The 21,696-nt window shown below is 50.9% G+C and overlaps 1 protein-coding gene across 7 annotated transcripts in view; it reads right to left on the reverse strand.

The window, feature by feature from the left end:
* Nucleotides 1-21,696, reverse strand: part of WSCD2 (WSC domain containing 2) — a 119,378-nt gene that overhangs the window by 13,992 nt on the left and 83,690 nt on the right. For all 7 annotated transcript variants that reach the window (XM_077876076.1, XM_077876079.1, XM_077876073.1 and 4 more), the window contains 3 exons: nt 11,193-11,314; nt 8,261-8,435; nt 2,095-2,259 (listed from right to left, as the gene is read on the reverse strand). In XM_077876076.1, the coding sequence (XP_077732202.1) occupies nt 2,095-2,259; nt 8,261-8,435; nt 11,193-11,314 (462 nt within the window). The remainder of the gene's footprint in view (nt 1-2,094; nt 2,260-8,260; nt 8,436-11,192; nt 11,315-21,696) is intronic.

Below are 21,696 nucleotides of genomic sequence, written 5' to 3' on the forward strand. Positions count from 1 at the left end.
CTGACTTCACCTTTTGTTTTTTCTTTTTAAAGATTTTATTTATTTATTCATGAGAGACACACGGAGACAGGCAGGGACACAGGCAGAGGGAGAAACAGGTTCCCTGCAGGGAACCTGATGTGGGACTGGATCCCCTGACCCCAGGGATCATGCCCTGAGCCAAAGGCAGACAGACACTCAACCGCTGAGCCGCCCAGGTGTCCTCCCAACTCCATCTTAAGATTCAGTTTCCCTCTGTTTGAAGTTAGGAGGCTGAGTTAGAGCAGAGGTGGTAAATATCTGGCACAGAGCTCACCATTCCCCCTTTATACCCTCAACCAGGCATCACTACTAGATTAAGGCATTTTGTTTCTGAAAGACAAGAGAACCTCAGAATCCTCCTTAAGACCTCATCCTAGAACAGGGATTCACTGGAACAGACACATGAGATGAAAACACTTTGCATCCCTGGACTAACAATCCTGAGGATCCCTGTATTTGTAAATTCTAGAATTCCCTAAATAGGGTTGCTGCCCCAGCCCCAGAAAGGTTAGATGTGGGCCAGCCATGGAATGCTTCCTGAGTCTCCTTTTCCCTGCCACTCTCCAGGACAAGCCAGAGAGATTCCAGACCGTGCCTGGGCTTCTCCAGGAACTCCCATAAAGGCTGCACAACACAGTGGTTAAGCGTGCAGATACCATTGACAGCCAGGCCTGGGTTCAAATCCTGGTAGAAAAGCATGCAAAACCCCCAGCTGGGAGCCTTGTGCATATTTTGCGCTTGATAAATGATCGCTTAAACCAAAACTAAAAATTAAACAATATATAGAAGTTGGGATTCTTGCTAACTCCGTCCTCCAACCTGTCCCTCTTCATCCTTTTTAACCTTCCTCCCCTCCCACTTCTTACCCTCAGATTGACACCCCCTGGCTCTCCCTGAGCTGGCATTCAGGGATGGCTCTCTGTCAACACCACGTTGTGCCTGGCCAGTGCCTGGCCCTCGGATCATAGTATTCACAGCCTACATTTATTGCACACTTATTCTATGCTAAGCGTATTACACGTCGCAACTCGTTAACTTTCACAATGACCCCACAAAGTACATACTGTGATCTTTGATTTGTGCATGATGACACAGGATCAGAGAGCAGCAGACACTTGTTCAATGTCACACAGTCAGGAAGGGGTCTTCATCTGGTTGGCAGACACGAAGACCCACAGCCACGGGCTGCCCCACATATGGACAAAACCTCTCCCAAACAGACCTGCTTCCCTTATAACCCCCACCATGCCTGGGAGGGGGCTTCACACCCAATGGGGATTTCACCCATGATTTTCAGCTCCCCAGTAAGAGCCCCCTGGACTTTCTTGCCTGGGTGATGAAGTCAGAACGCAGGCTTTGAAACTGGAACACACTAGGGTGTAAACCCTCAACAGCCCTTTGAAAACAATCTGTGTGACCTGGAGTAAGTTACTTCTCTCCAAGCCTCAGTGTTTGCATCTGGGAAATGGTACCACATCCTATGTCCCAGGTCTATTGTGCAGGGCTAAATAAAAATGTAGCACCTAGCAGGCGGCCAAGAAAGTTTGTCCGTGGCCATCTGAACCTACATGAAGTGCCTGGCACAGTCAGCACTGCATAAATGCCTGCTGGGAAACCAAGCTTGGAAGTACATCCAGAGCATAGCAGTGCTCAGTAAACATCTATGAATAAGATGAAAATAAAGTACCCACACAACAGATATCATCGTCTTCAGGGCAGCTAAGATACCTGATGCATAGAAGGTGCTCAATAAATGTCCCCCAAATGAACCTAGTTTTGTCCCTCTGTATATGGCATAGAGTTGCTGGAGAGGGCCTTGCACATAGTAGGTATGCAAAGGTTTATGGCACCCTAATCAGAGACGCACATAGTAGGCGCTAGATAAGTGTCCATTACTGAACAGATGCCGCTCAGGCAAGGTTTGTGGGGTATAAGCGAAGGCAGGGTATCAAGCACACAGTAGGTCTTCACAAACATGCCCTGGTGAGCTGAGAGGCACATACTAGGTACTCGGGAAGGGTATTCCCATGCCCTCCCCCAGGGGGTCCTCTCCACTCCCCTCCGCCTCCTCACCTTTGTTGTAGAGAGAACCGTCAAAGTAGTAGCTGCCAGTATAGAAGCCCGTGGCCAGCTCGATGAGATGGCGAGCCCACGTGTTGCCTGCGCCTGGGAAGCTGGCCAGCGCGATGAGCTGCTTGGACTTGGCTGGGAGGAACCGTCTGTCCATGCAGCGGTTGTCTGCAAAAGGCAGGACTCAGTCAGGGGCGGGGGTGGACGGAGACCCACCCCCACCACTTCCCAACCATGTGGCCCAGGGCCTGTGATGGAACTCCTTCTGGGCCCACATCCCCGTCACAGGGTTGACATGAAGGTTATATGAGATCACAGATGAGAAGGGATGGTCACACAGTAGGGATTCTGTGAACGTCAGCTAGGAGGAAGAGTCTTCTCTCCTGCCTCAGTTTCTGCCTGGCATGGAGAATCACTCTCTCATCTTACCACCCCACACCCACCTTCCTTGCCTCTATCCATTTTCCTATCTTTACTCCTTTAACTCCTTAAATTTCAACACTCTAACACAACAGATCTGGCAACGTACTTATCAATTACATCTTTTGAATGTGAACTTCTCATGGCAGGGCTTTTTCTCTTTTGTGCACTCATCATCGATGTGCATTTCCCATCATGAAGAGTACCTGGACGTGGGAGACTAGATGAAATCCCTCAAATGGCATCTACCTGCACGGCATCTAGTCCAGGGTTCTGACTCTGGTTCTGACCCCATGTGTGGCCTGGCTCTTGCCATCTCCCAGGCCCATCCCTCCCACGCACCTGCCAGCCTCTGGGGTCCCTCCATTTCCTATCCATGCTCTGCTCCTTCCTGACCCAGCAGCACCTTGGGTAGCAGGAGCCTTCACCGCCTCCCGCATGCCTTTGCCAGGCAGAAGGCTTCTCTCCGTGCACTCTGCTGAATCAGCACTGCTCACCTTCCCTACTCGCTGGGCTATGGTTCGAGAACATGCTCCATCCCCTCCTAGTCGCTCAACTCAGTGGGTACTTAAAGGATTATTTGCTTATAATGTTCTTTTGCAGATTCCCCTGCACTTTCCATATCATCTGGCACATAGTAGGGATAATCCAAACATCCTGAATGGATGACTGGACAGATTATGTGGATGGCTGGGTGGGTGGAAGGATGGATACAGTGGTGGGTAGACGGGACGGATGAGGAACAATGGTATTACGTGGCAGGGATCTCATAAGGATTGGCATTATACACGTAATATGTTAATATGCTTCAGTGCTCAAAGGGAAGATTTTTTTTTAGCCTTTGACTTTCTCATGTGTAAATGGGTGGGGACAGGTGGGTACCATTCTGATTCTCTAGATTCTCTGGCTTTACAGAGTCCTCAGGATGCCACTGTTGTCAGAGCCCCAACACCTCCCAACTGCAGCCCCCCCAGAGCTAAGAAGGCACCTCCCTGATTTCTTTTGATCCCTAGAGATGCAAGAGAAGCTGAGAGAAGGCCTGGCATGGGGGCCTCTGCAGTGGAAGAGAAAGAGGGGAGGCTCCTAGGTTGGGGGGGGGGTTCTAGCCTTACTTCCTCACTCTGGGCCAATGACCTCCATCCTTAGTTACAACAAAGGGACAGCAGACAACCCTGTCTTCACCTGGCCACGGTTCCCCTGCCCCTGAGCTCACCAGACTGCTCTGTATCCCATGTTCCCCGTCCCTCCTTCTCCTGGGGTGGAGAGGGGCTGCCCGTGCTCCCGTGCCTTGGTCTCATCTCCTCCCTCCTCCCCCATCCTCCCCCCCTCCACTCACCCAGCTGGCTCCATCACATCAGCATTCACACAAAAACAAATCACTCCATCATTACAAAAATCTTTTTCGAGGAACCATGCTCTGTCCTCACCGCATTCCAATCCCACTTCTCGCAGAGCTTGGCCACACTCCCCATCCCACCTTCTCCTCCTGCTTGCTCCCAGCCAGGCCCCTCTGGGCTCCACCCGGCTCCTGCATAAAACCAGTCCCCCGCTGGAGGCACAGGTGGCCACCCAGCACTCCACGCAGTGTCTGGCACCACCCACCATCCCACCCCCCCTGCACAGAATTCCTTTCAGGGTTTCACGTGGTCTTTCCTATCCTGCAGGACCAATCAGTACCAAGATCTTACTATGAGCCACAGTGAGGTCTCCTAACAGCCCATCAAGGGAAAGCTCTGAAGTCCTCAACTGAGATTCCAATCTGCCACCTATTTGCTGGGTGCCCTGGGAAAAATGATGGATCTGAGCCTCAGTTTCCTCACCTATAAAATGGGACTACTAACAACATGGTGCTCTCATGAGGGTGACATGGGGGAGCGTGTGTTAACAAAGGGCTCACGCACTAGGAGTACCAAGCAAATGCCCCTCAACGTGTTGGGGCTTCCGGCCAGGGAGCCAGCTCTCTTCTCCCACCCTGCCAGGTTCAATCTGTTCAGAACAGACTTTAGAAAAAATAAATCTGGTCTTTCTCTTTGCTGAAGCCAAGTAGGTGTTTAGGAACGGTTTTCCTGGAAATACACCGCAAAAAAAAAAAAAAAAAAAAAAAAAAAGCTTAGGTGTGTACCTTTCTTGTTCAGGTCTCCTATTTTGATAGGAGTATGGATTATCCAGTTATCTTTGAATAGCACCCTTAAAATCTGTGCATTTCACAATATGTAAAAGGTCACTTAAAAAATCATTAGTAAATACTGAATTAAAAATCATTCAGTAAATACTGAATTATAATTAATGAATGTAACAATGTTTGCAACTTACAGTTGACCCTCAAACAACATGGATTTGAACTGTGCAGTTCTACTCCATGCAGGTTTTTTTTATAAATACAGTACACTACCTTAATAAATGGTTTTCCTTAAAGTTTTCTTAATAGTATTTTCTTTTCCTTAGCTTATTGTGATACAGTGTATTATATATGTAACATACAAAGTATAGGTTAACTGTTGATGTTACCTGCATGGTTTCCAATCAACAGCAGCCTGTTAGGAGTTAACTTTGAACTCCACAGAAACTTAAATGTAGGGGCACCCAGCTGGCTCAGTCAGAAGAGCATGCAACTCAGTCTCCAGCTTGTGAGTTCAAGCCTCATGCTGGGCATAGAGATTACTTAAAAATAAACTTGTAAAAAAAGTTAAGTATGGGGTGGCTTGGTGGTTGAGCTTCACACATGCTTCACACGTATTCTCCATTTAATCCTGTAAGATTATTAGCCCCATGTTATGGGAGGAAACAGGCTGGGAGGGGGGAGAGTGGTGGGCAAGAATCTTGCTCACACAGCTAGGCCATGACAGCCCTGGCATTAAGACCCAGCTCTGTCTGGTTCTAAAGCTCTGCACGCAGTATTGCCTCCAGCACCTGATTTGATTTACAGAGCTTAGACACCAAATAAACTTTCTTTTTAGGGCTGAGAACAACAGCCTTTACCTCGGGAGTGGGTCTTGGCCTCTCAGGCAGCATTTGAATGGAGAATGTGGTTTTTTGGAGAAATTGAAGGGCCAGGTTCCCCCCCCGCCCAAATATTTCATGATGGGGGGGGGAACAATGTCAGGCCTCCAGAAAAAAATGGAATCACACCGTGAACATTCATAATTCATGGAAGATTTTACATTTGTCAACATTGTTACATTGACTTGATCCTCTTATACCTCTTCATTTTACCCCCCTCGATCCTATTTTTTTCATGCATTTCAAAGTACAGTTGACCCTTGAATAGCACAGGGTTTAGGGGTTGTGATGATCCCCTGGCACAGTTGAAAATCCACACTTTTTTTTTTTTTAAAGATTTTATTTGTTCATGGGAGACACAAAGAGAGGCAGAGACATAGGCAGAGGGAGAAACAGGCTTCCTGTGGGGAGGCTGATGCGGGACTTGATCCCAGTACCCTGGGATCATGACCTGAGCTAAAGGCAGATGCTCAACCAATGAGCCACCCAGGTGCCGCGTGAAGCATTTTCAACGTATCCTGAGAATGCTGCGGCTCAGAGTGCAGCCCAGGATCCAGACCGCCTGGATCTGAACCCCAGATCCGCCCTGTCCTAGCTGTGTGACTCTGGCCAAGCTACCCAACCTCCCTGTGCCAAGCTGCCTTGTTTGTACAGTAGTAGTAATAGCAGCCTTGTCATTGTGAGGATTGAAGGAGTTAATTCGGCCTAAAGGGCTTACGCGGTACCTGGCACACAGTAGGTGTTAAATAGTTTTGTTCAAGGTAGGAATGTTAGGGTTTAGCACACGGCAAATGCTCAATAAATGGGAGCCATGATGCACCAGGCTCTCGGCCACCTAATAAGTCACAGGCCTCTCAAACCTCACCAGTGTGAGGGACTGGAAGCCTGATGTGGAAAAAACTGAAGAACAATAATGGCCTGGGGACGCAGCCCAGGGAATGAGCAAAGTCATCAATTAGGGGCTCTTTATCTGCTATTGAAAAGGCTCCAATGTGTTCTGTCCACATCAAAGCCAGTCACGGTCATGGAATCTGTGCATGACTCTCCCTTAGGCTAGGACAACATGGTTCTGCACACACTAACCACCACTTCCTAAAAGCTAACAAATGTTCGTCCCTCCTCACTGGACTGTAAACAAAGCCAACAGCCACAATTACTAGATTCCCACTCACCAGGCTCTTAGCAGGATTTCAGAGCCATGGAAGGAGCCACAGGTGGCTACCATCAGTACCTTCATCAGGCCAAAGAGGGGACAAGCTCTTCATGGGGCTGCCACTAGCTCTTTCAGCACCTTGGTGCCCATCAGAAAAAGGCACCCTCTCCTCCCTCTGGGCAGAGGCACTGCTATCCAGAGTGCAGAGCAAGGGCTGGCTTTTAGGCACCACTTTTCCTACAGGTCATGCTGTACAGTGCCCAACCTGCCCAACCATACATGGATGCCTGGTTCCTGGGAGATGAAGAGGAGGTCTAGCCCAATAGTGTTGTATAGGGTCTCCAGGCTTCAGAGGGTATGGAGAATGTTCTCTGCCCTGTGAACAGTTTTCTAGCAAGGGCTTTGGAGTCTGAGACCTGAAAACAAGTCACTCTCATAGACGTGCAACTGTGGCCAGTTCCCAACCCCAGAGTCTGCTTCTCCCACCTGGAAAACAGGGATGATGTTGCCTGATCAGAGGCTGTGGGTTTTACATCATTCAATGAGCTGAGGCTTGGCATGTGACCAATGCATAGTAGGTGGTCAGTATATTCTGAAATTGGGGTAATCGTTAAAGGGTTTCCTTCGGACTGAGCACGGCACCCTTGTAAGCACCACCCACCCTTCATGATGCCTGGGTCAGGGGAAATGGCTCTCAGCTAGAAATTTTACAAGTGGTGTGACCTCAGGCAAGGCCCTGAACCATTCGGAGCATCAGTTTCCCTCTCTGTAAAGCAGGCATAACTATTCCCACCTCCTGGGAGAGCAGAGGGGATTCAGTGAGAAAGTTTAAGGAAGAACTCCACACGGACTCTGGCACCAAGACCGTCCTCGAGAGACCCTCAGCACTGCCACCACCACAGACTGGTGGCCCCAAGAACGGAACAGGAGCCAAGCAGAAAGCACTGGGAGGGGAACAGAAGTGAAAAGTGTGAGATGGAGAAAAAGAAGGTTTTTATAAATAAATGGACAGAACTCTAGAATTGAAAGGGCTCTTGGAGGGACGCCTAAGTGGCTCAGTGGCTAAGCATCTGCCTTGGGCTGAGGGCGTGATCACGGGGACCTGGGATCGAGTCCCACATCGGGCTCCCTGCATGGAGCCTGCTTCTCCCTGTCTAGGTCTCTGTCTCTCATAAATAAAATCTTAAAAAAAGGGAGGGGGCTCTTGGAGGTCAGCACTCTACAGCTTCATATTGCAGATGGAGAAACCGAGGCCCAGAAGAGGAAGGGGCTTGCCCAGGATCCTGCTGCAGCTCTGTGCTGGTTCCCTCAGTGTCCCCCACTCCCAGCCCAGGTGACTTCATACTCAATCTCACTGCCTCCATTACAGGAGAACCACCACCAAGGTGGGGCCCCCTAGGAGGAACAGAGAGGAGGGTCTCCAGAGCCCCACACCCCTTGCCTGGTGGCCCTGGCTCTGTGGCCCCTTGGGATCGCCGAGCCTGGCCAAGTTCCCCAGCCCTGCCCTTGTGTCCCGTGTGCAGTATGGAAGCAGCTGGCCAGGGGCACCTCTGGGAGGGAAGCCTCCGGGAGTCTGCTGGGGGAGCCCCGGCCTACCTTGGACCTGGGTCTGGTACACGATGAAGTAATGGGGAGTCCCGCAGCTCTCAAACTCCTCTGCGCTGCACTTCTGGGCACAGAGCTGCTCATCCTCCCGCTCGTGGAGGGGGAATCGAGTGGTGGGGAAGCCGCAGTGGCAGGCGGTGCCCGCCAGGGCCGCCAGCGGGTACTCCTGGAGGGGGGCAGAGAGAAACAGCCGCTGACACCCCCCCCCCCCCCCCCCCCCCCGCCCCGGGGCTGCCCAGACTCCCCGGGGAGAGCAGGGCTGGGCTTCCAAACGTCCTGCTCCACCACCCTCCCCGACCTGACACTCCTCAAACTTCACTTTTCCGAGTTTGGCCCCACTTGCGGACCTCGGACCTCGGACCCTCTCATTTCTTTCCAGCTTAATTAAGGTGTAGTTGACAAATAAAACTGGCCCTTCTTACATTTCGGCGCTGCAGAGGCAAGTAGCACAGAAAGAAAACAATGTAATTACTTTCTAAGGAGGCGCTGCGCCTGCCAAGACTCAGAGCCCCAGTGGGCTCTAGCTTTTCCTGCAGAGGGGAGATTAGTGGAGGGTTGAGAGGTGTCACAGACACCTGAGCACGGAGAAGTGGAGAAGGAGCTTTCCCCCGGAGGACTGGAAAGAAAACGGAGAAGAAAATGCTTTTCTCACTGTCCCGCGCCCTGGCACTGGAAACCCCCAGGCCTCAGAGCGACACGAAGCCCGTACTTTGGGAAAAGCTATCTGAGCCGGTTCCTTTAAGCCAAGGAGGCTGCGGGTCCCCAGGTGTAGCTACGATCTTTGATCTTCGTGGGGACAGCTGCCCCCGTTACGTTAACTGTTCTGTGGAGCAGCTAAGCCGGAGCTAGGGGGGACTTGGGTTCAGGGGTGCAGGGGGCTGTCCTTTGCCCCATTCGCCTCTGCTCCGGAATCCTCCCTGAGAGGAATACTCTAGTAATAAAGCAAAATCACGCGTCTGTGGCCAATCCAGAGAACTTTCCACAATAGGTTTGGTTTCTTCCTAACATGTATTAAATAGGAACTTCACCTCTTAGCCGAAGAGCAGAGACAGAAAGGGAGGGAGGGAGGAGAGATGCTGGTACGCAGGTGGGTCTGCGTGGGCCCTGACTGATGGCATTTCTAACAGGTGATACATATCGAGCCTCCGCTGAGCTCCTGAGTCTCTTACACCCTCCACCCCGTGGCACAGGCAGCGCTACACCCCGCCCACATATTCCCTTCAATTTTTCTCCTGTGACCCCCTAAGGAGAGGAGAAAAAACTAGAAGGAGGCTCGCAGAGGGGCCTTCCTGTCCACCCACACATCCTTGCTTCTCTCCGGTCCTGCATACAGTCTGCCCCTTTGTTACGCTGCTTTGCCCGTGACCTGATCATCTCACATGTTTGTGTGCCACGTGCAGCTGATCTGCAGCCTCCGGCACCCTCAGGGACTGAGGAGTGTCCACCTGGAGGAGACACCATTGGGGAGGGGCACTCCTGCCCAAGAGAGAAAGCTGGTCAAACCTCCTCATCTTACAAATGTCACCCTTGACCTTCCAGGATGCCCCTTCATAGCAGAGCAAGCACTCAGGAGATGCTCGGTGACTTGAGGTTGCCTGGCTGCCCTTGAATGGCTCTGGAATCTTCTCTGGGGTGGCTCAGAAATTCAGAGCACAGATGTGGAGTCAGGCCCAGGTGTCAGCCCTGTTCTCTTGTGCCGTGAGCTTGGGCAAATGACTTCACCTGTCTGAGTCTTGGTTTGTCATCTGGGAGATGAGCGTGAAAATCCTCAACCCCAAGCCTCCATGTGAGAGGTTAAACTGAGGCCCGTGGTGCAGAGGGCTGCATGGAGGACCTGCGAGGTGCTCTATAGATCAGAAGGCTCGCTGAGGGTTGAGTCAAGCAGGACAACTCAGAGTGGGTGGGGCTTCGGGAGTTGGGGTGCAGGCTTGAGCACCCAGCAGGAGCCACAAGCAGGCCCCCAGCAAATGCCAGCATCTTTGAGGAGAGACACCACTTCTGTGGATTCTGCATTCCCAGCACTGAGCACAGAGGCCTGGCACAAAGAAGCTTCTCGGCAGCTATCAGCCAAGCAAATGAATAAAATGGGCAACCACCTTTGTGTGGTGGGGAAGCGGTGGTTCTTTGGCCCCTCATGTAAAGAGTTCATCTTAAAAGAAGGATGGAGGGGTGCCTGGGTGGCTCAGTGGTGAGTGTCTGCCTTCGGCTCAGGGTGTGATCCTGGGGTCCTGGGATCGAGTCCCACATCAGGTTGCCTGCAGGGAGCCTGCTTCTCCCTCTGCCTATGTCTGTGCCTCTCTCGGTGTATCTCTCATGAATAAACAAATACAGTCTTAAAAAAAAAAAGGATGGAGCTCCTCTGACATCACTGAGTGCCAATGATACACCTAGTCCTGCTCCGGGTATTGAGAAGGCACCAATGTTCAAGGCACAGCCCCTATTATTGTGGTGTTCACTGCCTGGTTAGGGAGGAAGGATCTCAGGATCTCAGGCTGAGAAAGAACCCACGGGTCATCTAGTCCAACTTCAATCCAACACCCAAAGTTCTGGATGCCATGCCTACCCTGACTCTACTTGCATGTCTCCAGTGATGGGGAGCTCACTCTGTCACAAAGTGGGGCTGCCCTTGCCTTTCCCTGACAATCTGCAACTCAGGCTTGTGGGCCCATTTAAGAACATCACTCTCATTCCTGAGCATTCCTGATGATTAGAACAAACCCACTTCCTCAAGAAATCGACCCCATGTCACTTCTACCCCTTAGATGCACATGAAACCATCATGTCCCTCTCCCGTGTCACAGATCACAAAACTGACCCCCTCCTTATCCAGGCTGGGCCGCTGCCTCTCCAGCCAAGACCCCTTCCTGCAAGCTGCTCCATGCTGCCCCTCCTCAGAGTCCTGTGAACAGGACCCTGCGCTCACCTTCTCGGTGCAGAGGTCCACACACTTGTCCACGGACATGTTCGGCATGGCAGCTGTCACGGGCAGGGCCAAGGAGAGGTTGTCGGGCCTGCGGAAGCAGCCTCGGAACACCGCACTTCCATCTGCAGGGACAGAGGGAAAAGCAGTGGTCAGATCTCGGCCGGAGAGCCACCTTCTGGAGAAAGCACTTTCAAATTAAAGCCCAGAGAAGGCAAGAGTCTTGCCCAAGGTCACAGAGTGAACCAAAGTGGAGACTAATCAGCTAAATAATTCAGAGTGTCCTCCTGAACCCTGGGATCACTGTCAACAGCCCAGGTCACAGAGATGTTCTTTTGGGGCCACATCATTCCCCATTCTTTGTCAGGAGGCTGCTCCTCTCAGGCCAGGGGGCATTTTCACAAAAGGGGACAGGTGAGAACCGTGGCTGCCAACGTCACAGCAGGTAAAGGGGGTTGGGGTGGGAGCCTGTGACACCCACCATGGGTGTACACAAAGATTTAGGAATAAGGATGTTCGCCGTAGCGTTTATTTAAAGTAACACATGAAAGGCTGGGAACAGCCTAGGAGTCCAACGATAAAGCACTAGACAAAGTACACAACGACAAGACAACGAGCTTCTGTGCCCCCGTCAATCGTAAGTGGTATTCAGGGTTACTTTAGACAGATGAACATGTATTCAAGAGATTAAATATAAACTGAGACGACGAAACTCCACATATGATAAAATAGCAGTTTTATATAAAAATTCTCTCTCAGTATTAATCTCTAGAAGGACCTGTACTAACACATCGATACCCACCGTCATCTCTGAAGAGCAAGCATAATGGCCATCATACGTCAACGTGCCTAGGCTACGGCGCCCCGCTGTTTGGTCAAACATATGTCTAGGTGTGGCTGTGAAGGTATTTTGTAGATGTGACTACGATTTATTAAGTAGTGGACTTTAGGGAGACTTACGGGAGATGACCCTCGAGGACGTGGGTGGGCCTGATCCAATCAGTTGAAGGCCTCCAGAGCAACACGTGAGGTTTCCCAGAGAAGGCGGCATTCTGCCTCAAGGCTGCAGCATTAACTGCTATCTGAGTTCCCAGCCTGCTGGTCTGCCCTACAAATTTCAGGCCTGCCAGCTTCCACAACTCCATGAGCCAATTCCTTAAATAAATCCCCTAACATACATATATATATATATCCTACAAATTCTGTTTCTCTGGAGAACGCTGACTAATGGAGCAGCATTATAGGCAATTTTTCTTTCCATCTTTTTAAAACCTTTCCTAGCTTTTTCTACAGTGAATATATATTTTTAATACAGTTAAGACAAATGTAAAAAAATTTTAGGGGCACCTGGGTGGCTCAGTCAGTTGAGTGTTGGACTCTTGATTTCCACGCAGGTCGTGATCTCAGGGTCATGAGAGCAAACCTAGCACGGGGCTCCGCACGCAGCACGGAGTCTGCTTGGGCTTCTCTCTGTCCCTCCCCCTCTAATCCTCCCCCTCCGCACACATGCTTGCTCTCTCTTGCTCTCTCTCTCTAAAATAAATAAATCTTTAAAAAAATTTTTTTAAATGCCCCTGTCAAACTTATCAAAAGGCTCATGATGCCCATTTAAAATTGAGGTCAGCTGTTCTCAAATTTGAGTTGCATGAACCTTTCCAGAACACAGCTGTCACGGAAAACCAAGGACACCGTTCATATGGTGCAGATCAAAACCCGGAGCACAGAAATAGGTGTCATTTACTGAGTGCCCACCACGTGTGATCTACTCTGCTGGGAACTTTACTAACATCATCTCATTGCACCTTCTGGAAAGCTCTCCAAGGTCTGGAGTAAACTCTCGCTCTGCAGCTGAGAGTAGCGGGACTTAGGTTAAGTGCCCATCACTGGCAAAATGTTACTGTGGATCATCTCTGAAACAGAATGTCAGCCCTTGGCCAAAAGGGAAGCAAGTTGCAAAAACCATATACCTCCATCTAGGTCTGTCTCCATGTCTGTCTGGAGTGTCAAACCACCCTGGTGGCATAGCCACATATGTTGATGCTTATGTGCAGGGGAGAAGACACAGAACTGCTCCCCGAGTGGGAGGGTGATGGAGGAGGGGGAGGGAGGGAGGGAGGGAGTTGGGGAGCGATCGCTCTAATGTCAGCTGTCACCCTAGTGATTATTTCTACCACCTGGCACCCAGTAGCCCAGAGTCGTTCCTGGCGGAGGCAATCCAGCAAACTGAGAAGACATCTGGAATCTGGGTAAACAGCTCATTTCCAGAGCACGCCGCAGGCTTGCACCATCCCATCCTGTCTTCCCTGCTTTCCTCGGCCACTGCTCCAGGCTGGTGAGGGAGGTGGCGGTGGCTGTGGTAGCTGGGGGTGCTCAGGGTGCTGCAGACCCACTCTGTGGTCCTCCAGGCCACAGACCACACCAATTCTCTCCCGTAAAGGATGGCACTCCACCCCCCAAGTGAGGAACTGTCACACCCCAAATGCCACTCGAGTCCCAACCCGTGACCCAGAATGCTCAGAGGGAAGCCCCACGAACTGATCAGTCACCCCGAGGAAGATGCGATGATGCTCAGAGGATGTGCCATCCACAGTGAGGCCAGGGAGGGGAGTCAGGCATTTGAGCTAAAGACTCTCAGCAATGAGGTGGGAGGCCCAAAGCAGGTGTGCAGACCCTCACTTAACCAGAAAACCATTAGCTGGCAGCCCGCTCAGGTCTGCCTTGCTTCCAGAAAGAAGGGAGCTTGCCTTCCCTCTTCAACTCTTGCTACCACTGATTGAGCCCCTGCCAATGCCGGGCTCCATGCTGGGTGCCTGGCATCCCCTTCCTCTTCACAACAGCCACCAGCCATCACAGTAGATGGCTCCTCCCATTCTACAGACAGAGAGTCAAAGACTTAAGGGGTCTCTCTGCCTTCCAGTGCCACGAAGCAGTCCAATGACAGTGAAATGACGTCACGTTGCTCTGTCTCCCAAGTCCATGCTTTTTCCAGGTCCATTAGAATGATGCTGTTATGAATTAGGTGCTTAGAAGGGTATCGGGGTATGGCTGGTATCACTGTGGCTCCCGCGTCCTGGTCATGTGCTATCTGCCAGGAACGAGGCTGAGCCACTCCCACACGTGGCCTTGTGGAACAGGCACATCACCTTGGTGGTAGGAGCAGCCGCGTTTTTACGGATACAGACACAAGGCTCAGAGGGCTGAAACCACCTGACCCAGTCAGCCAGCGTAGAGACGCAGAGCTGAGTCTGCAATCTAAGTGAGACACCTCCTCCCCTCTGGATGGTATGATCGGCTGCTCTCTGGATGCCGGCCACTGCGTAAACACCGGACATACCTTACCCCCTGTTCCCTACCAGGAAGGCCTCACTCTTCCCATTATATAGATGGGGACACTGAGGCTCAGAGGGGGAGTGTGACTTGCCCAAGGCCACCCAGCTGACAAGTAGCAGCTTCTGGATTCAGATCCAGGAATGTCTGAGCTCAGAGGTCTCACGCTTTCTGGGCCGTGCCTCTTTAAGAAGCCACCGTGGGGCCTCATATTAACATTTTCAAAAAACACTGTGACACTCATTTTGCCTCTCCCGCCCTTCGCACTCACTCTACTTTGACCTCTCGTCATTCACAAAGTCAAGGCTGTCGCTCTAGGATATCTCGACGCTAGAATCAGATTTTCTTTAAGTACCAAAAAACGCCCAGATCTTGACCCTGAGTTTCCAAAACCATATTCAAATTGTTAACCTTCCTCTTTCCAAGCAGGATCCTAGTCAAAAGATCATCCTATAATACCCCTGGGTCATGGCTGAGGCTGGGAGGGCTGCTATGGGAAATGATCTGGGGGTTGACGTCCCTTTGGGACTGGGGCAGGCCTGGGGATACTGGAGAGATCTGAAGCCCACCACCTCTTCCCCTCCAGGTGCTTCCTTCCTGAATGCCTCTACCCCTCCCTTGAGACCATGAACAGGAAGACAGAGTTGTTAGATGGGGTCAAGGGTGTCAGGGCACCTGTCGGGTGAGTGGCACCTGTCTGAACATCAGTGGGGCAAGAGGTCAGAAGGTTAGCCATGGGCTTAGTTGCAGTGAAGGTGTGTCTGAGAGGTGGGACAGGTGTGCATAATGCGTGTGACAAGGAGGCAGTGTGTGTGTATGTGTGACTGTGGCAATGTGAGTGCAGATCTTCCTGTTTGGGCATTTGGATGCTCAGTGCCGAGGCTGCGAACATGGGCACCACAGGCACGTGGGTCTGTGTTTGTGGGAATGTAGGGCCCTGTGTGTGCAGGCTGTCTCTTGACAGTAGGCACCTGTATGTGGCCATGTGGCTGTGCGTGGGACCTCTACCATGGGGCGGAGAAATAACCCTATGTGATCTCTCTGGGTTGCCTGGCAACCACATAGCTGAGAGGAAGGCTCCCTCTCTCCTAGCAGAGCCTCAGCCAACCTCCCACCAGACAGGCTCAGTGCCACCAGGGGTTGGGCATTTCTCAAAAATCCCCAGAACAGTCAGCACCTAGGTTCCAGCAGAGATGTTTGTGCCCCCAGTGGAAGGCCACTGCTTGCACCATGCAAGAGAGAGGAATAGGAGGGGGCCAGTCCCTCTACTGGAGCCAAGCCCAGACTAACTCTCTCTCTAGGATGCTGAGAGCAGAGGGACCCGCAAGCCTGGAGCTCACAGAGAGGGGCACTGCTGGTTATCTGTCTGGGGTCCTGTGTATCACTGGACCTGACATTCCAGTCTCTGGACAGCAGTGTGTGTTTGCCCGTGGACATGTGAGAGCTGGAGTCCACCCAAGGTGGTCTTTGGGGTCACCACTGCTAGGGGCTCACCCCTGCATCCTCTTGCAAACATGACCTTGAGTAACTGAGGTTGCCAGGGCATCACTCAGAGTCCTTGAGCCTGCACATGCATCTGGACCTAGCTGGCCGAATGCCCTGCCCTCCACCACCCCCGGCCTGGTGCCTGTGTCTGGGGCTCCAACTGCTAATGAGTCCACATCATCAGCATGCATCTACAGGTGGCCTTGAGGGGCTTGGCCCTGACCCAAGGGCTCCAGAATAGGTTGTCCAGGCTAGCACCACAGTCGAAAGCCACAGTACTTCCCTGGGAGTGAAAGGTTCAGGATGATCTGCCTGGCCAAGGAGCGGAAACCTAGCAGTCAGCTCGGTGCCCAGACATGAGCTCTCGTGCCCATTTTGCTTCTCTTTCCTTGACCTTAGAGTCTTCACCTATCATACAGGCAGCTCTGTATGGTGCATAATGGCCCCTTCCTTGATGTTTGCCCTTGTGCAAGTTTCCCCTCCTTCTGGAGCCTCAATGTTTTCATCTCTAAAGTGGAGGCGCGGATACAGGGTGGATTTTGCATAGAGACAGAGATGCAGGAGTCTGGGGAGCTGGAAATAGGGCAGGAGGGGCAGCAAAACTCTGTGGACCTGTCTCTTTGTCGTCTGCCCTTAGACTTAAATGGAAAGGCAGGGGGAGTAGTTGAATCTCTTCCCTGCCACCTCTCCGTGTGACTTCCTCCCACTGGCCTGGATGCTGAGATGCCAGGTCATCTTTAAGCAGCCAGACTCTGAGGGTGGGAAGGGTAAGGAAGACTGTCAGCCTAGCTCCACTGAGGTTGTCTCCTTTGACATTTAAGCATCTGCTAATGAGTCCCTGACCCCTCCCAGCTTAGAGAGGAGGGCTGAGCTGAATGCCCTGAATAGCAAATAAGGTAAGGTTTTCAGAGGAGGTATGGAGCCAGCATGAGATCAGGAGGCACTGCTGTGAGTCTCTCTTTGGGCAAAGTGTGTGCTAGGGGTGGGGTGAGGAGGGGACTACGGGTTGGAAGGTGCTTCCAGGAGCAGCTGATCTGTTGGATGAGGGGTCTTCCAACAGTCCTGCCCATTCTGCTTTCTGGGAAAACCACATGGTCACTGAGGGCTTCGTGATGTCCGGCAGAAAGGTGGGGCTCCCAGGGATCTGGGAAATGCTTTGGAGGCCACTTCTCTCTGCAGGTTGCTCTCCATTGTGGCTTAGTGATCAGAACATGGAGAATATGCATGGTGGCCAAGACATTTAACTCTCCTGCTACTCTCATTTCCTCCATCTATAAAATGGGCCACCTGGTTCTCCCCATCAGTGGTGAGAGGCCCTCCCACTACTTATATGTCTGCAAATGAAGGAGAAGCTGCCAGCCTGGGTCCCTTGACCTTCTTTTTTTTTTTTTTTTTTTTTCCTTTGACCTTTTAACACTCTGCTGTGATGGAAAGAATTTTTCACTTCCACAGCAGTGGGTAGACGTCTTCCTGTTTGCAAAAAGCTCTGGTGCAGGGCGCCTGGGTGGCTCAGTCAGTTAAGTGTCTGTCTTCAGCTCAGGTCATGATCCCGGTCCTGGGATGGAGCCTGCATTAGGCTCCCTGCTCAGCACAGAGTCTGCTTCTTTGCCTGCCTCTGTACCCTCCGCCTGCTCATGCTGTCTCACTCGGTTGCATTTAAATAAATAATCTTAAAACAAAAAAGCTCTGGTCTCCAGCAGAAAGGGAACCAGTTTTAAGTTCAGATAGACCTGGGTTACATACTGACTAAGCTGTGTGTCTTTGGGCAGGGGTCTTCACCTCCTGAGCCTCAGTTTTTCCCTATCTGTAAGCAGGGATCGTATCTGCACTGCACCATGAGAGTGGAAGTCCATGCAATGGTATTTACAGTGCCTGAGATCCAACCAGGACTCAGCGTCCTTCCCTGCTCCTTTCTCCTTCACCTAACCATGATATGTGAAGGGTGGCTAGACCCCATGTAGTAGACACTGTCAGTGCCCCATTAACGAGCCTTTGGTACTCCCCATCCCGGTACAGACAGATGACGACTTACAATACACACTCAGGATTCTGTCTTAGGGCCTAGAAGGAACGGGCTGGACCTGCCATCTCCCCATGGAGCCACCCTCAACCTGTGGGGAAGCGTGGGGGGGTCAATACGGCGGCTTCCTGCTCCTCTGCTGGGATACCTCTGAAACACATTTACCACCATCTCCCAGAGCTCTCCCTGGGATTAAGCTTTAGCTGTCCTCAGTGGTGTCTTGCTTTGTAAAGGACTTTGTAAGGGCTTCCTCCGTCTCTCATCTCACTTCTTCATTCCTCTCCCGGCACATCCTGGGCTGGCTTCCCAAACAAACCAAGGTTCACATCCTTGCCTCTCGGGAAACCCAACTTAAAATATCTTTGGATCTTGGAGCGTTTTTAATCCACAAGGGAAATCCCATATGGAGTTGAGGGCTGTTGCTCTTCCCAGCTTACAGTCTGTGAGAATGGGGCTCTAAGTGTTGTGAATATCCAGCCCCTTGACAATGGCAGTGACCCCAGGTAGGGTCTTCCTCATGACCAACATGATGATGGTAAGGACATCAGCTGTTTGCTCTACGTCACTAGTGTTATGTGTTACACGTTGCCTCCCAATTAATCCTCACAGCCACCTGTGAGGTGGACCATACTCTTACCCTGTTTTGTAGATGGGGACCCTGAGATCCAGTTGCTTTTCCAGGGCACACAGCTAGTGAGGAGCAGAGCTGGGATGTGACCCCAATCCTGCTTGACCTCTCATCTTGGTTTCCCACCCCTCTGCCATTCTGCAGGAGGCCTGCCCAATTCTCACATGGCTAGGGGCTCCAGGGATCCCACGCCAGCCCCCTGAATTTCCCAGAAACCCTCTCATGCCCCATAGTAGGGGTCCAGGCATCACAAAAGCCCATGCCCCACATTCTGATAATGTCAGCTCTTCATTGCCAGGCCAGCTGGGATGGTGCATGACCTTGGCAGCTTGAAGCTTTTACTAGCAAGAGGTGAGCAGAGCAACTGTTCAGCAACTCTCTTTGCTGGGGGCAGATGAAGAACAGCCCGGAACCGCTGCAAGTATCTCTGAAGTCCTATCATCTCTTTGTTCTGGGGCTTCACAAAAACGAGGTAAATGTCACCAGGCGTCAGCTTAAAGGCAGGCGTGGAAGAGTTCCCCTTGGTTTGAAAGAGGCCACCACCCCCTGGGTAATTAGGCCAGGCTCTACTGCATTAAAGATGCCAGCAAGGAGGAAAGGCAGTGAGCTGGGAGCTGTTAACGGCTACCTATAATCAGAGAGAGATTGAATTACACAAAGAGCCTAACTGTCCGAGAATTCAAACCAGCTATTTTTAGGCATCACCAAAGGCTCCTGCGGGCTGTTGCAAATTCAGATAGGATGAATTGGGTGCTGCTTGGAGTGCATTGAGGAGTTTTCATTTCAGGAAGAAAAGGGCATCACAACTGCTCAACAACACTGTGCTAGGTGCTTTCTCTATTTTCTCTCACTTGGTGGTCACAGCCATCTTTAAAGGTTGGAATTGTCCCCATTTTACTGATGGGGCACTTGAGGCTCAGAGAGCCAGCAGCCTGGCCAACGTCAACACGGCAAGTAAGTGACAAAGCTGGGATAGAAACAGTGTCTGCCTGATTTCAAAACCCACATTGTGGGCAGCCCCGGTGGTGCAGTGGTTTAGCGCCGCCTGCAGCCCAGGGCGTGATCCTGGAGACCCTGGATCGAGTCCCATGTCAGGCTCTCTGCTTCTCCCTCTGCCTGTGTCTCTGCCTCTCTCTCTCTCTGCATCTCTATGAATAAATAAATAAAATCTTTAAAAAAAAACCCACATTGTCCCCATGGCCTCTGTGGACTTTGCTGAGAGCAAACCAATTCTCCTCCATCATGATGCGAAAGAAAATTTTTCTAGCTATCATCTCCTTGACTCTACACAGCAGAACTATGAAGACCAATATAAATTATAAAAATCAGGAGTCCAAGACACATAACAAGGGGGAAGGAGAGACCTCTAGAACTGGCAAAGGAGGAGCGAGTGATGTTCTGCCCATCCAGTGTGACTTTCCACTATCATCTGTGGCTGCCCTTGAGAGAAGTGGCTGGAATGGAGTGATCAAAGAGCATGACATGAGCCCTACACAAAACTCCCCTTCTAACTTTCAAAGGCAGCAAATTGTCAAAATTCACAGTAGACAAAATATGCCATGTGAATTGTGAACTGTAAGTCAAGGATCTATTTTTTCCATGATCACACAACACACCCACCATAATAATACTTTGTAATACTTCATAATACTTCTACCAAGATAGAAAACAAAACACAGGAGGAAAAGCTGCTCTGTCTGCAGTCCTGGAGGTTTTAGGAAGCAATAAAGGATGGTCAGCACCACGGACAGCCACCCAACAGGGGTTCAATGTAGTTCTAAGAAAACCTTTAACACAAAATCTTGCAAGAATCTTCAAGGCAAATGAAATCTCCTGCAACATCCTACAAAGCCTTAATATCCTCAAATCACTGGCAGGTCTCTGCCCCTGGGAGGAGAGCTACACTTGCTGACAGATTTAGCAAACTTCTGTGAAAAATGTAATCCAACCAAGAAGGAAGTCCATTTCTCGGTTCTTTTGTAATAAGAGCAAAGAGTCCATGTGCCTGAGAGTCTGTGTCAAGGAAGAATAGCAGGGTGCCTGCAGACATTTGCTCTGCCAACCTTTTAATGCTCTCACTACTGTAGGAGCATACCATCACCGCGGGAACACGTGGGCTGCCTCCCTACGCAAGGCATACGCCCAACCAGAGTGGTGCTTGGAGATAATAAGCCTCCTTTAGATCTTTCCAATTGTTAAGAATTCTGTGCCACTGCTCAGGGAAACACAATTAGGACACAGTGTTAATACCAACTAATAACTCTACAAATTAAGTCTGGTTTCCACCATACCTGTTTCCTGGTGTGTTTGCCCATTTCCCTGCCTAGTGTTGTGTGCCAGTGACTTGGAAGGCCTCCCTTTCTGATTTATTTGTGTATAAATCAGATCCAGAAATGGGAAGCCAAAGGTGCCACAGGGTCAGAGCAAAGATGCTGGCGATTCTGTTTTGCTTGGATTCAGCATACAGAGCAGGAGGAGAGATCAGAGGTCAGGGAAAGGAGGAGGTAAGCTAGATACAAAGAGTTCTCCCAAAAGAGAGGATATGAGGTCCAGAATCCAATATGAGAGGTCAAGGTGTCCACGGCACCCAAACTAGGAGTCAGGGGCTGGGTTCCAGCCCATGCCCAGTCCCTAAGAAGCATTGTGGCCTCGGAAAAATCATGCTTGCTGAGCATTTCCCAAACTCACATTTAGGCTTTGGCATACTCATTCCCTCTGCCTAGATTTCTCTCCCACCCCTTGGCAACTTGAGTCTGGATATCCTCTCCTACTCCAGGCAAAATCCTATGCATCTTTCAAGGCCCTAATCAAACAGCTCTCATCTGTGAAGCCTCCCCCACAGCTGTTCAACTCAGGCCTTTGTGTTCTCTGGGCTTCAGTCTCTAAAGCTGTAAGATGGGACATCAGGAAGGAAGGTGCTTCCAACAGGGTACTCAACATATGATCTTTGCTGACCCTGTACTTTTTGTTCATAGGGCTCTCTCCCTTTCACCCGGAAATCTCCTTAGAATGAGATTCAGCTCAAATGGTGCTCCACTGGTTCCTGC

The sequence above is a fragment of the Canis aureus genome, chromosome 27, assembly GCF_053574225.1.
Source record: "Canis aureus isolate CA01 chromosome 27, VMU_Caureus_v.1.0, whole genome shotgun sequence".
NCBI classification, from domain to species: Eukaryota; Metazoa; Chordata; class Mammalia; order Carnivora; family Canidae; genus Canis; species Canis aureus.